This window comes from Felis catus, chromosome B3, assembly GCF_018350175.1.
Source record: "Felis catus isolate Fca126 chromosome B3, F.catus_Fca126_mat1.0, whole genome shotgun sequence".
Classification (NCBI taxonomy): Eukaryota; Metazoa; Chordata; class Mammalia; order Carnivora; family Felidae; genus Felis; species Felis catus.
The window spans coordinates 110812309-110827385 of NC_058373.1; the positions used below are offsets into that span (position 1 = coordinate 110812309).

The 15077-nt window shown below is 58.1% G+C and overlaps 1 protein-coding gene across 12 annotated transcripts in view; it reads left to right on the forward strand.

Annotated features, from left to right (window-relative positions):
* The window catches only part of PLEKHG3 (pleckstrin homology and RhoGEF domain containing G3), a 41800-nt gene extending 28128 nt beyond the window's left edge, over positions 1–13672 (forward strand). For 4 of the 12 annotated variants that reach the window (XM_045060070.1, XM_045060071.1, XM_045060065.1 and 1 more), the window contains exons 4-19: positions 925–994; positions 1302–1348; positions 1459–1609; positions 1698–1829; positions 2088–2270; positions 2847–2939; positions 3190–3276; positions 3527–3560; positions 3894–3992; positions 6685–6774; positions 7187–7225; positions 7666–7688; positions 8172–8543; positions 9042–9155; positions 10425–11826; positions 12301–13672. In XM_045060070.1, the coding sequence (XP_044916005.1) occupies positions 925–994; positions 1302–1348; positions 1459–1609; positions 1698–1829; positions 2088–2270; positions 2847–2939; positions 3190–3276; positions 3527–3560; positions 3894–3992; positions 6685–6774; positions 7187–7225; positions 7666–7688; positions 8172–8543; positions 9042–9155; positions 10425–11826; positions 12301–13034 (3670 nt within the window). In that variant the 3' untranslated portion in view covers positions 13035–13672. The remainder of the gene's footprint in view (positions 1–924; positions 995–1301; positions 1349–1458; positions 1610–1697; positions 1830–2087; positions 2271–2846; positions 2940–3189; positions 3277–3526; positions 3561–3893; positions 3993–6684; positions 6775–7186; positions 7226–7665; positions 7689–8171; positions 8544–9041; positions 9156–10424; positions 11827–12300) is intronic. The other 8 variants (XM_045060066.1, XM_045060064.1, XM_045060072.1 and 5 more) reach the window with 8 other exon arrangements.
* Positions 13673–15077: the final 1405 nt, after the last annotated feature.

Below are 15077 nucleotides of genomic sequence, written 5' to 3' on the forward strand. Positions count from 1 at the left end.
TCCCTTTGTGGCCCTTTGTCTCTTCCATCTTTCTCCCCTTCTTGCACATCCCTTAACTTCTTCATCACCTTCCTGCTGACCCCATGGGAAACCAGGGCTCCCTGGAGGTGATCTGACCCATTAGGTGAATGAACAGATCAGGCGAAAGGGGAGGCTGAGTGAGGTCTGGCAGGAGGCTACTTCAGGGCAAAGGGACTCCTTGAGGATATGGCGTGTGCTGCCGGGGGCCCACAGATTCCCCAGGGCGAGGGAACTGGTCGGGGGGAGTGTGCTTAAGGGGACAGCATTGATAGGATATAGGGCCCTCTGAGATGGCTGAGAGACTTCCTGCAGTGCAAGCTTCAGAAGGCCGGGAGGGCAGGGTGACTTGGGCCAGGTGCTGGTGGGGGTTGGTAAGACAAATGCATGGGAGGAGGTGACAGGGGAGCATTGTGGTTAGGGTTTCCCATAGCATCCCAACCCGAATCCAAGTTCAGGCTCTGGGACTCCCCCTCTCTCCCTTTCCTGCATCCTTTTGCACCGGGGTGTGTGTGTCGGGGGCCTTTGCTTACTTTGGGAATCCCAGCCCTCTTCTCCCCGCCCCCCCGCCCCCCCCCCCGCCCTTTAATCTCAGTCTGTGTGTGTTTGACTCCTTCTGCTTGCAGAGGAGCTGTCTCTCCTCCCAAGGTGGGTACTCGCATCCCCTTTCTCTTGCTTGCTGAGCATGTGGGGCTCCTTTGCTCCCCATCTTTGCAGCAGTGCTGAATACTCTGTGGTTGCTGGCCTGCATGGGGCTCATTCTGAGGGGGGAGAAGCCCTGACTCTTTGGCGTGTCACCAGGGCTGGCTGTGTATCTGGGAACCATGAGGTTGGGGAGGGGACTTGTTGGTAGGTATGGAGGCTGTGAGCTGTCTAGGGTCTGACGACCACTCCCCCCTCCCCCAGCCAGCTACTCAGAGACCTGGACGGCTGCAATAGTGACCCTGTGGCTGTGGCCAGCTGCTTTGTGGAAAGGGTAAGAAGGGCTGGGTTCTTGCCTCTTGTCCCACCTTGCTGGGGACTCAGAGGCATAGGAACGCCCAGCAGAGGCTTCTGCCAGGGGAAGGAGGGGCGTTCTGGGGTGCCTCAGGTGGGAGGGGCATTCTGGGGTGGAGCCAGGGGCTGCTAGGTGGATGGGGTGTCCCAGGGAGATGGGCACAAGGATGGATCTGCAGGTGTTCAGGGAATGGGGGGCAGAGTGTACTCTGGGGATCAGGGCCATGTTTTTGGTATTCCCAAGTTTGCAGCCTCCCAGAAATCACTATTTTTGTTCGGTCTCTTAGAGCCAAGAGTTTGATATCTACACCCAGTATTGCAACAACTACCCCAAGTGAGTAATTGGGGTGGAGAGGGGAGGTAGAGTTATTTGGTGGGCCTGGAGCACCACACGCCCCCATCTAGGCCTTCCCAGGCAGTGACGGCCGCCTCCCCACCTCCCAGCTCAGTGGCCGCCCTGACCGAGTGCATGCGGGACAAGCAACAGGCCAAGTTCTTTCGGGACCGGCAGGAGCTGCTACAGCACTCTCTGCCCTTGGGCTCCTACTTGCTGAAGCCCGTCCAGCGCATCCTCAAGTACCACCTGCTGCTCCAGGTAACCCAGAGGTCTTCCTGAGGATGGGGGGCCCAGGGGAGGGGCAGGGCCTGAGTCTGGGCCGCCTGAGCACCTGTCTCCCGCACAGGAAATCGCCAAACATTTTGATGAAGAAGAAGACGGCTTCGAGGTGGTGGAGGATGCCATTGACACCATGACCTGCGTGGCCTGGTACATCAATGACATGAAGAGGAGGCACGAGCATGCAGTCCGGCTCCAGGTGCTGCAGGGCTGGCGGCTGGAGGGACTCGCAGGGGCGGTGGGGCGAGGTGGGGTGGCGCTTGGGAGAGCGCCTGCTGCGGTGAGCTGAGGGCTCGTTTCCCTGTGGGGTGGGCTTCTCTGTGGGGAGCCCTTGTGGCAGCGTGTGTCTGGCGGATGCAGGTGGTAGCTGTGTCTGCAGGAGTTTTCTGGGGCTCCACGCAGTCCCTAGAGTGTCATGAGCAGCCTGACTCTGGGGCTCCCTGCTTCTCTGCTGCAGGAGATTCAGTCACTGCTCATCAATTGGAAGGGACCAGACCTGACCATCTATGGGGAGCTCGTCCTGGAGGGCACGTTCCGCGTGCACCGCGTGCGCAACGAGAGGACCTTCTTCCTCTTTGACAAAGCTCTGCTCATCACCAAGAAGCGAGGCGATCACTTTGTCTACAAGAGTCATATCCCGGTAACCAGGCTGCTGTCCTGTTCTCTGCCCCTCCACTCCTTCTCCACTTCCCCCATTTTAGTGGGCCAATCTCCAGACCCCTTTTTTTTTTTTTTTTTTTAAAGATTTTGTTTTTGGGGTGCCTGGGTGGCTCAGTCAGTTGAGTGTTGGACTCTTGATTTTGACTCAGGTCATGATCCCGGGGTCATGGGATGGAGCCCCGAGTTAGGCTCCACACTGGGCGTGGAGCCTGCTTGGGATTCTCTCTCCCTCTCCCTCTGCTCTCTCTCTTAAAATAAAAATAAATTAATTAAAAAAAAAAGATTTTATCTTGAAGTAATCTCTCCACCCAGTGTGGGACTCGAACCTAAAACTCCAAGATCAAGAGTCACATGCTTTACTGACTGAGTCAGCCAGACGGCCCCAGGCTGTACTTCTTGACCTCTTCATGGGCTCCGGGTTGGTGTGGATACAGCTCTATCCTTCTGAGATTACTCCTCCTGCCTCCCCAGATGGTCTCGAGGGGCTGGGGCCCCAGGTCACCCCCACCCCCCAATGCCCCTTCTTGTGCTTGACTGCACTCTCTCTCTGCCCCAGTGCTCCTCCCTGATGCTGATCGAAAGCACCAGAGACTCCCTGTGCTTCACCGTCACCCACTACAAGCACAGCAAGCAGCAGTACAACATCCAGGTGAGGGTTGGGAGGCTGGGGACAGACCTCTCAGCTCGCTTGGCTCTACTGAGCCTCAGTGTCTCTCTCTGGAAGGTAGAGATCATTGTGGACATCTCTCAGGCTTGTGTTGGGGAGTTAAGATAACCTCACAGAGGCCCCAGCACAGGCCATCTTTCTGCCGCTGCCCCCCTGACAAGCGTGGCCTATGTTGGATGGCTTCAGGCTTGTGATAATAACACCTGGCTCCCTCTCCCTCGGGTCCTTCCAGGCCAAGACAGTGGAGGAGAAACGGAGCTGGACTCACCACATCAAGAGGCTCATCCTGGAGAACCACCACACCACTATCCCCCAGAAGGTGAGGTCCGGGGGGTACCCCACCTAGCCCCTGATGGGCTGCAGGGAGAGGTGATCCTCAGCCAGGGCCAGGGGCCCACCAGTGCCTCACCCTCTGGACGTTGGCTCCACTCGACAGTGGGGATCAGCCTATGCCCTCGACCTCAGCATAGCACTGCGGGTGTCCCGGTGCAGTAAGAGCCGAGCTGGTGGAGCAAGGGAGGCACGGCACATAGTGAGGTGGGAACAGGGTGTGTTTCCTTTCCTTCCAGGCCAAGGAAGCCATCTTGGAAATGGACTCCTACTGTAAGTGTGCCCTTTCTGCCTGCTTTGCCCCTCGTTGTGCACATCTCTAGGTCACGTTGCATCCTGGGGAAACTCTGCCTACTGCTTATATTGCAGGGAGCAGGGAGGATGGGAAAGGGAAGCTCCTTTTGTCAAAGGCTAGGGGTCTGCTGCAAGGTCAAGGGCATGGTCCTGTTGGCAGGTGCGACTCCTAGTGCCTCACATTCCTGGATGGAAGATGGAAGAGAAGGGAGCTCTGGAGGCTTCTGGCCCCTGGAGCTGGGGTGGGCGGCAGAGGTGTGGTCAGGTATAGTCAGAGTCTAGGCCAAGGCTGATTATGAATCTCGTGTGCAGATCCCAGTCGGTACCGCTGCAGCCCGGAGCGCCTGAAGAAGGCTTGGTCCTCCCAGGACGAAGTGTCCACCCACGTGCGGCAGGGGCGCCGGCAGTCTGGTAAGGGAAGGGCTGTGTGGGCAGAGATGCTTCCTCGGAGGACTCTGGGCCAGGAGGGGGACTGTGTGCAGCAGCATTTGGGGCTGGCTGCCACCTCTCCGGACATCTTGGGAAAGGGCAGGTCCCGGGAGGGTTGCTGGGCACATGTAGAGCACCCCCTCCCAGTGCTCCTGCTTCGGGCCCTTCTTGTGCCCCAGGGTTGGGCAGCCCACCTTTTCCCGCACCCTGGGAATGCTGGTTTACTCAGGGCTCGGTGCCCCTTAGCTTTCCCGCGACTGAAACCTTGCTCCTTGGCCACTCAGAATCCTGGAGCCCAGCCAGGAGTGACGCTCAGACATCATGGGTGATCCCCAGCCCAGTTCTGGAGCAGAGCAGAGGCAGAACGCAGGGAAAACGAGTTAGACGTCAAGTGGCACCAAATCCAGACAGGAAATATTTACTTTGGGTCTCAGGAAAAGTTCAGTTTTCCTCTGCTGGGTTTTCTTCCATGACTGGGCTTGCTGCTATGTACTTGGAGTTACTGGAATGAATCGTCTGTTGAAAAAGAGAGAGCCTTGCGTTTATTCTTAGCTCTGGGGGTGATAAGTGTGTGTATTCTACGTCTGTTCGTCTGTTTGTACTCTTCAGTCAGAGGCCCAGGGACAGACTTAGCCTCAGCTGGTACCTACCAGACATAGACGAGGTGAGAGTTGGAATGAGAAATGTCTCAGAAACCCCTGGAGAGAAGATTGGGCAGTATGGGCAGCACTGGCCTGGCTTAGATCTCCGTGGTGTACTGGGCTTTGGCTGTGACCCACGGGTCCCCTGAACAACTATGTGGATTGACACGTGGGCTTTGATTTTCTGGAAGGTGGAACCAAGTGGTCTCTGGAAAGCTTTTGTGATTTTGTTTTGTTATGTGTTCCTCCCAATGGACCTTAAACCCTAGGCAAATTTGCTATGGTTGCAAAAGTTTTACGCTGTCGTATTGTTAAAAGCCCCAGACTGAGGGTGTTACTTCGTACGTTTCTGGCCCTTTGTGTTTTCCTTTTTTTCTGTAATGTTCTTTCCGCCCTTCTAGCGTTCCCCTTTAACCTGCCATAGCTTTGCATTGGAAGCTTCTGGATCATGGAGGTGATGATGGTGGTGGTGGTTGAAACAGCAGTACCGCCTGTCATAACATCAGTGTCCAAACTGCAGCTATCAAGGCACTCGGGAAATGAGCTGTTTTAGAGCTAAGTTTCCACAAGACCGAGACTTTAGCCCGTGAACACGGACAGGGTCGTGTTCTGTTTACTTGTGTTCATACTTTAGTTTCAACCATTATGAAACAAACATCTTTTTTTTTAAATTTTTTTTAATGTTTATTTATTTTTGAGAGAGAGAGAGACAGTGTGCAAGCAGGGGAGGGGCAGAGAGAGAGGGAGACACAGAATCCAAAGTGGGCTCCAGGCTCGGAGCTGTCGGCACAGAGCCCGACGTGAGGCTCAAACACTGGGATCCTGACCGGAGCTGAAGTCATACACGTAACTGACTGAGCCACCCAGGCACCCCGAAACAAACATCTTTCTAAAACAAAGGCTCTTGAGCCTTTCAGGGTAGAGGATGCTGACCACAGTTGAACTTTCCCCTTTCTGGAGACTGCTGCGGCCTGTGAACCGCTAGGGCAATGGCGTTCGTCGTGTGGTGTCCGTCCTTACCCCGGAGCGTTGGTTCTCGTCTGTGGTAGTGTGCTCGCCTGTAGCTCTTCTCCCCACTTGTGTTGTTTGAAATCAGCTGACTGAACTTGTAAGAAGTGTGGGTAAAGACAGGCCGGCAAGGGGCCCCTGGCCGTCTCAGTCGGTGGAGCATGTGACTCTTGATCTTGGGGTCATGAGTTTGAGCCCCATGTTGGGTGTAGAGAGTATTTTATTTTTTATTAAAATAATTTTTTTTTGAGTTTATTTTGAGGGGGAGAAAGAAAGCGTGCGTGACAGGGGCAGAGAGACAGAGAGACAGAGAGAGAATCCCAAGCAGGCTCCACACTGTCAGCACGGAGCCTGACGCAGGGCTTGAACTCCTAAATCAAGGGTCGGTCGCTTAACCGACTGAGCCATCCAGGCACCCTGGGTGTAGAGATTACTTTTAAAAAAGTGTTTAAAAAAAAAAGGAGTGGGGGGGCAGGAAGTTGCTGAGAGGGAGACACAGGCCCAGTGCTAGCACTGCCGTGACGCATGGAGCCACCTACTCTCTTGCCTCCGGGCCTCCTCCTTCCAGACTGCTGAGCTGGGCAGAGAAGTACACTCTGGATACGGAAGGTGCTGCTGTCATTACTTGTCACTTACGAAATATTCTTGATTAGAAGCTTTAAGATGAAAGAGTAGGGCATTCTACTTTTCTCACTTAAAAAAACAGTCGGATTAACATTTACTTATGTTGTCTGTGTACCCACACCCACACCTCAGTGGAAAAAACTTCAGCGTGCTCCCCTGCTCGGGAACAGCCTGGAGACCTCGGTAGATTTTCCTTCTGCCCCCCAAGTTTATAGTGGGCTGCCCAGTTAACACCAGTGGGGCAAGAACAGTATGGGCTAAGGTCAAGACTGCGTGGAGAGGTCCCTCGACACATGTCCTCCCGTCCCTGCCTGTCTGTCTCAGGTCTGTCTCCAGAAAGGCTGGGGTACACGGTGCTGACACCATCAGCCTAATGGGTGTGTTTTGTATCTTGTTCCCAGAGCCCGGTCAGCCCCCGTTCAGCCGGGCATCACTCCCCAGCGGGCAGCGAGGCTTCACGGAGCCAGGCCTTAAGGGCCGTAGGAAGTCGGGTGCGACCTCTGCTTTCCAGCCAGGGGTGCTGCGAGGGGGCCGGGCCTCGGGTGTCGCTAATGCGCTGATGTGCTTCTTGCAGGGAGGGTGGGGCTTGAGGTAGAGCCAGGCATCTCCAGAGACGTGGCCGGTTGGTCCTAGGAGGCAGCACGGGGCTCTGGCTCCGGAACTGAGGGCCCTGGGCGAGGTGCACTAATGCAGCGATTGTGGGCAGAGCTGCTCCTGGTGCTGGCTGGGGGTGGCCCGGGCCCTGCTTCCCTGTGCGGTAGGTACGGAGCCCCAGAGCTGAATGGCAGCCAAGCTGGAGGGAACTTTGAGCTGGTGGTGTCGGTGGCGCTGTGAGCATGGGACCAGGGCCAGGCACCGCTGTTTCCAGGCCTGCACTGACTGTCCATTCGCTTCCCTTCTCAGAGCCCACCAGACACCTGCTCAGGCAACTCAGTGAGAAAGGTGAGTGTGAGCATGGCCGGGCCTTCCCGGCAAGCTCTAGGGTAGGGGCAGGGAGGTGACACAGGTAGCCTTCTGGGTGGGGGTACTGAGGACAGTTTAGAGGGGACGCTGCCTCCCTTCCTCCTTCCTCCCTGGAGGTGGGCCTCATCCCTTGCTGTCTGGGGAGGGGGCTTGAGTCCTCCCCCCTCACACACTCCTTGCACCCTGTCCTCGGGGGACAGCAGGAGAGAGTGACACACACAGGCCTGTGCCGCTCTGCATCTCCCAGGGCCTCTGCTCTGCCAGTCATTCCTTTGAAAGCCCAGGAGACCGGGTGAGGGTTCTGGGAGTGGGAGCCCTTCCCCAGGGGGCTCCTGGCTTCTGTAAAGAGGCTCTTCCTTCTGCTTACCCATCTCTTCTCCCCTCCCCCTTGCCTGCGTGCTGGGACCCTGTGGTGGCAGCAGGCGGAACAGCGGGAATGAAGGTAAGGCCGATGGGCAGAGAGGACTGGCCTGACGGAGGGGGGTGGGGCTGCCGGGTCAGCGCCCCCGCCCCTTCAGCTCTCACTGTCTTCATGCATTCCATAAATACCTATCGAGCACCTCCTGTGTGCTGGCCTCTGTCTTGAGAGTCACAGAGACGAATAAGCCATGGTCCTTGCCCTGGGGACCCTTCTGCACCCTTTTCCTGGAATGGTACCCTGGTGGTGGCCCAGCCTGGATCTTCTCCATTTTCTCTCTCTGGGGCAGGCAGACCTCGCTGGGTCTTGAGTTCCTGACCAGGCTCCAGGTCCCAGCCTTCCACCTTGAGGACCCCCACCCCCACCCTCACTGGGCCCTGGTGGACACCAGGGGTTGGGTGTTTAAGTGTGGCTTTCTCTGGGTAAAGCCTCCCCACCCCCAGCCGCTGGCAGGAGGAGGGGGCTTGCCCAGAGGCTGGTCACGAGGGGGTCTTGTGCTCTGAACAGCATGCAGGCAGTGCCGGCGCTCTCTTGGACTTTGGGCGGCCTCCTCGTGCTCAGGGCATACAGCCAGAGGCTGAAGGGGCTGCCCGGGAGGAACAGGAGGAGGAGGAGGAGGAAGAGGAGGAGGAGGAGGAGGTGGTGGAGGAGGAGGAGGAGGAGGAGCAGGCCTTTCAGGTGTCTCTGGAAGACTTGGCAGGGCATGAAGGCAGCAAGAAGGGGGCCAGGCTGGAGCCCCAAGGCTCGGAGGAGGAGGAGGAGGAGGAGGAGAGCCTGGCAGTGGCGGAGCAGGTAGCCGACTTTGCCAGCTCCCTGCTGGCCGCCCTCCACTGCTGGCACTATCGGGCCAACGCTTTACTTTTCTCCCGGGGCGCTATGGTGAGGTGTCTCTTTGATCTCCCCTCCTCCTTGCATGTTCCCTGGCAAGTGCATGCCCATCCGGGAGTTCTCTCCCCTGCCCTCCCACCCCTCCGTCCTGTTCCTTCATTCCTGCCATCAGCACCTAACCCCTTGCCTGCTGTCACGCCCCGGTGAGCCCCTGGCATGTGCTGTTCCAGTACTGGGCGTGAACTAGCTTACTCCCCAGTGAGCATGACTAATGGGATGGGGGCGGTGGGGAAGGGGGAGAAGCCAGCACACAGCGGGGCTGGAAGGGGCAGGTGGGTTGGACTTTCCTGAGGCTGCGCACCTGGCAGGGATTTCTGCATCCCCAGACCTTGCAGTTCAGGTTGACTGTGGAAAGGCTCAGGTCCCAGGCTGGCTCTCGATACAGCCCAGCCGCCTTGGGGGCTCAGAAGGTTTTGCCCATGTTGGGCTGCAGAAGGGACGAGCTCCCAGCTGTCCCAGGAGCTGATGATGGCCCTCTGCTTCCTGCAGGAGAAGGGGCGTAGGGAGTCCGAAGGCCCCAAGAGTCGCAGAAGGCCCGGCGGCCGGTCTCCCACTAGTGCTGAGAAGCGCATGAGCTTTGAGTCCACCTCTTCGCTGCCAGAGGTGAGTGGCCGGCAGGCAGAAGGGGGACGGTGCGGGAGTGCCCGGAGCACCTGGTCCGCAGGTGGGGCTTCCAGGCACGGGCTCTCCTGTTGGGCCCGTGGGGACAGATTCCCTCCTCCACGCCCAGGACTCTTTACCCCTTTAGGAAGCCTGTCTGGCCTGTGAGCGTGTGGTAGTGTGAGTGGGCAGCTCCTTTCTTTGGGCAGATGCAGACTCTCGTCAAGGGCCATATTCGTGGAAGTGACCAGATTTTAGGTCCCTTCAGCCAGGACTCCTGGTATAGGGCGTAAGGCCCTGCCCCCACCAGCGTGCCAGACATTTAAGTCACACCTGTGCCCACCTGGGTATTGACATCTACTGGGCACTTCCTGCTTGTCCGATGTTTTGTTTCTCCCTTTTGTTGCCTGCAACAGCTCAGGTAGAAAGAGGCTGAGAGAAGTTGAGTGACTTGCCTGACATCGGGCAGCTGCCGAGGGGCAGAGCTGAGCTCAGAACCTGTGACTCAGAAGCCCCCCTTCCACTTCCTGGCACACAGGCCAGGGTCCTGCTTTGCAGACTTGGGACTAGAACCATTGGAATCGGGTCTGATTCCTTAGAATGTAGCATGTTTGCTCTTTTTCCCGAAGGTCCCTGTGAAAGGCTGCCTGTACTGGCTGGTTTCGTGGTTCAGATCACCTTCAAGGTGGTCAGGAGGAAGTTCTTGAATTTGCTTCCTTCCTTGCCTGTCTGCTGGGCATCTGCAGAGTTGTGCATAGGGCCAGAGGCTGGCTGGTAGGAGCCAGATGCCGGTCTTCACCCTCTGACAGGACTCTAGCATGGGGTCCTGTTGCGCTGTGGATCCTCATCCACACAGGAGGTCCTTACCCCTCAGGGAAGGTGGGTCTGAACCCAGAACAACCCCCATGTGGCCTCTAGGGCCTTAGGGAGCTGCCTCTCCATCAGGCATACCCTGTGTTGTATGCTCCCACCTTGTCCCTCTGGCTCCCAGGCAGGCTGCCGCTGAGAGGTGCCAACACCACCCAATATGTGTTCTTAGAATTGTTCTTGGGTTTTACGACCCAAGCCCCCTCGCTGCATGATGGCTGGGGGTCATCACCACATTCCTCTCTCTAAGGACCTGTTTCCACTCTTGAGTTGTGCTCATTCTCATTGCCTTTGGTCCTAAACTGCATGCCCTCTCACTGAACCGAGAGAGCAGGTCATGCTGTCTGCTTATCCTTTGGATCTCATGAGGGAGGGTCTTGGCTCACATGAGTTCTGTTATCCCAGGTGGAGCCAGACCCTGAGCCTGAGACAGAGCAGGAAGTATTTGCTGCTGTGGAAGGTGCCAGCATCGAGGAGGTGCCCTCAGACATGGAGTCTCCAGAAGTCCTGGAAACACAGCTTGATGCCCACCAGGAGCTGCTGGGGATGGCCCCCCCGGGTGACATGGTGGACTTTGTGGTGGCTGAGAGCACCGAGGACCTTAAGACTCTGAGCAGTGAGGAGGAGGAGGAGGAGGAGGACGTGGGTGCCACGCAGGAGCCTGAGAGCCTCCTGCCGCCCTCTGTGCTGGACCAGGCCAGCATCATTGCCGAGCGGTTCGTCAGCAGCTTCTCTCGGCGGAGCAGCCTGGCCCTGGAGGATGGCAAGGCCAGCGGCTTTGGGAGCCCGAGGCTGACAAGCCGGAGCAGCAGCGTGCTCAGCCTAGAGGGCAGCGAGAAGGGCTCGGCCCGGCGTGGCAGCACCACCGACGCCCTCGGCTCGCAGCCGCCCCCAGAGGTGGACAGCGGTGTGGGCGTGGCCACGGAGAGCAGCCCTTCGGTCAACGGGACGGAGCCCCCGAGCCCAGGCTGCCCTGCAGAGCCCGACAGGTCTTCCTGTAAGAAGAAGGAATCGGCACTCTCCACCCGAGACCGGCTGTTGCTGGACAAGATCAAGAGCTACTATGAGAACGCGGAGCACCATGACGCGGGCTTTAGCATCCGGCGCCGAGAGAGCCTCTCCTACATCCCCAAAGGGCTGGTGAGGAACTCCGTTTCCAGATTCAACAGCCTTCCCAGGCCGGACCCAGAGCCCACGGCTCCGCTGGGGCACAGGAGGCAGGTGGGCTCCCGGCCGGCTTCGTGGGCTATGTTTGACCTCCCAGGCCCCGGCCAGGCGGGCGCTGGGGAGCCAGCTCCTATCACAGATGCTGAGTTCAGGCCGTCTTCAGAAATTGTAAAGATCTGGGAGGGAATGGAGTCTCCCGGGGAGAGCTCTCACAAGGGGCCTGGCCAAGGCCAGGCCAATGGTTTTGAGCTGCACGAACCGCTCTTCATCCTGGAGGAGCACGAACTGGGGGCCATCACCGAGGAGTCGGCCGCCGCCTCCCCTGAGAGTGCCTCCCCCACGGAGCGGCCCAGCCCGGCCCACCTGGCCCGGGAGCTGAAGGAGCTCGTGAAGGAGCTGAGTGGCGACGTCCAGGGGGAGCTGGTGGCTCCACTGCACCCGCGCATCGTCCAGCTCTCCCACGTGATGGATGGCCGCGTGAGCGAGCGAGTCAAGAACAAGGTCTACCAGCTGGCCCGCCAGTACAGCCTGCGGATCAAGAGCAAATCTGTGCCAGCCAGGCCACCGCTCCAATGGGGAAAGGCGGCTCCCACCATTCCCTGCCTGCAGGAGGAGGCTGGAGCGCCCTCGGGCGGCAAAGGTACAGTGAGGGGGTGGGGAGTGGGCCCTTCCCGAAAGTCTGGGGTGGAAGAGCTTCTGAGGAGCAGGTTGGCTCCTGGAGGAAGGTGACCCTGTAGAACCATGACCAAAGAGAGGGCTGGACTCCACACGCAGGGCGGTGCGTGGCCCTGCTGTAACACCCTCACCGCCCTCCCCCGGCCCTTCCTGTGGAGCAGAGACCTGGGGGAAACGTGGCCAGGGGCCCACTCTTCCAGGGGAGGAAGCTCTCGTCTTTTCCTGTGACTCCTGACCCCACGTCCAACTGCCTTTTCCTCATTCTTCCCATTGCCCTCCGATAAAGGGGCCGTGGATGGTGAATGTGACTTCTCTGCCATCGCAACCCAAACCCCAGTAAGCAGCCTTGCCTGGAGTGGGAGCAGAAGGCAGTTCTGAGTCCTCACTTGCCCTCTCCCCTCCTGCCCAGTGGGTCAGTCAGCTCACTCTCTCCCCACAGGTAAGAGAAAGCCGGTGCTGTCCCTCCTCAACGATGAGCAGACGGTGGCCCCGGAGCACAGCCCGCCCAAGCCCTGCTCTCCTCGGCATCGCTCCTTCAGCCCCACTGCTGCCAGCCCGAGGACCGCCTCGCCTGGGGTCCGGCCCTCCTCTCGAAGCCCCCTCAGCCCTTTCGACACTGAGACCTTCAACTGGCCTGATGTCCGAGAGCTCTGCTCCAAGTACACCTCCCACGACGAGGCATTCCAGGCCGAGGGCGGCCGGCCCCGTGGCCAGCCTGTCAACCGGAGCCGCTCGGTGCCGGAGAACATGGTGGAGCCCCCTCTGGCGGGCAAGGTGGGCCGCTGCTGCAGCGTGGGCGCCAAGAGGGGCCGGGCAGACCCAGAGGCCACTCAGCCCCAGCCCCCTGGGGGATTGCCCCAAAGCAGGCCGGTCGGAGAGGAAGCCCTGTATGTCACCGCAGACCTCACCCTGGAGAACAACGGGCGGGTGATCGTCATGGAGAAGGGGCCTCTGCCCTGCCCCACTGCGGGGCTGGAGGAGGGCAGTGGGCAGAGACCAAGCTCGCCAGCAGCCGCGGTGGGACAGGGGCTGGATTTCCAGGAGTCTGGGATTTCCAGGAGTCCAGAGTATTGGCCAAAGGAAGAGGGTCCCAGGGACCCAGTGGACCCAGGCCAGCAGGGCAGAGTGAGAAACCTGAGGGAGAAATTCCAGGCCTTGAACTCCGTAGGGTGATTCTGAGTCCAAGGAGAGGGAGGAGCCGTGTGGCTGCGGGGGGGACGGGGAGGGACCACGGCAGGCTTGCCCTCAGGCCTGGCTCACCCTGCTCACGAGGGCCCCTGGAAGAATGCTCCGGTGTACCCTGCAAGTGTCTTCACTGGGAACCGGCTGGCGCACCCCTGGGCTCGGGGTGACTTTCCACAGGCCCAGCTGAGCCTTTCTTCCCACCGAGGCCAGTGTGACCACTTCCCTTGTATATAGTTCTTTGGTGAGAAGCTGAATATTTAAGCTCTCCTCTTCCCAGGGAGAGCAAGTCGTGCTCAGGCCTCCAGTGTTGGGCTGACCACTGCCGGGCTGAGGCGCCCACCCGGAGGAGTCGTGGGGAGGTGGCCTGGGGAGGCTTTCCTCTTTGTGTCTTTTCTTAGGATCCAGGCAGGAACCAGGCCCATAATTTATTGCTTCCCATTCCGCGGTATATTTGTGTGTGCACGTGAGAGTTTGTGTGTGTTCTTTTGTTGTGGATTCCTCTCCCGTGAAGAATGTAACGCGCTCAGTTCAGGTACTTTTGTAGGTTGTCTTGCTGATCCTGTGGTTGTCACTAATGTATATACATTTCATTATTTGCCAATGGTTCAATAACCACTGCTGACCAACTGGCCTGTGTGTGGCTCCTCACTGGGCCTCACTGGGGTGGGGACGGTTGATCAAGGCCAGGGATGTCTTAGGGAGGCGGGCTGCGGGCGTTGTTGCTGTCACAGTCACTCATTCGTCATCTGTGCTCACAGAGCATCAGGCACCAGGGTGCTCGCCGGGGAGGCTGGGGCAGCAGCATGTGCAGGAGGGAACTTGTTTTCTGTCTACCCCAGCCTGGCATCCTGTCGGTGGCGGGAGTTGGGGGTGGAGGGACCAGGCCAGGTTTTAGCTTCCTCAAGGACCAAAGTTCGACTAAACAAGGTGGGGGAAATGAATGGAACGTTTTTCTAACAGGCGGAAGTTTCCAATGTCTGGTGCCCTTTACTCTTCTCTCCCTCTCTAGTTCCCAAGAGACATCCTAAAAGGCAAGGATTCTAAACTTGGAGCCTAGACATGTCTTGAGGTGGCCTGCAATATTGTGTAAAGAGAGCAAGTGCATTTTTTCTGGGATGGAACCTCAGTTTTCATCCTGTTCTCAAAGGGTCTTTTCTTGAAAGGGCTAGGAATGCCTGCCTGTTTCTAATTGGGCTTTCTTTCTGCCCTTTCTCTGTGGCGCACCAGCCTTGTTTGGCCCTGTTCCCGCAGGCGTGTGTTCCCACAGGTCTTGTGGGTCAGGGCTTCGTGAGCTTCTGATCTCAGAGGACAGACTCGGCCTGAAGGCAGGTGTGCAGAGTCTAAAGAGGCCAAGGGAAGAGTGGAGCCAGGGGAGGCCTCTCCGAAGCAGCAGCAGACAGGGCTAGCCTGTGTTCTACCCATTGTCCTGAATGTTATGCGGTTTCCACAGTTGCTGAGGATAGAGGCGTGTGTTGGGGTATGACGCTCAGTAGCTATAAATTTACTGGAGAGGACGCCCAGGTTCTGGTCCCAACCTCTTGCCATTAACTAGCCGGGTCACCTGAAACTCTTGCTTTTTCCTTATCTACAAATCGAAGGAAACGGATGACGTACAGCTTGTCAAACTCCCTCAGACTTTTCAGGGGGTAGGGTCTGGGAAGTTGCAGTGAACACCTTCCCCAGGTGATCCGTAACCATCTAGGCGTGATGGTGAGCCCTGAACCAGCTCACTGGTTCTCACTACCAGTGAGAATGGTCAGTGGAGCCTTTTGAAAAATGGCGATGCCTGTTTCGCCCCTCTGGAGATGTGAGGGCCACATCTCCTCCCTCATGTGAGGGCTGAGGGCCAAGATCTCTGTCCAGAGCTCTGTGGGGGAAAGGCTTGCTGAACGCATGAATGAGCAAGCGCTCTCGGTCTCAGGCAAGGCACAGCTCCTGGGTGGTGGCCTAGGATTTTCCAGGGACAATCCAGAGAATCTGTCCCTTTGTCTCCATGGTGATACCCCCTTGCTCAACTACCCTTCCTTGGTC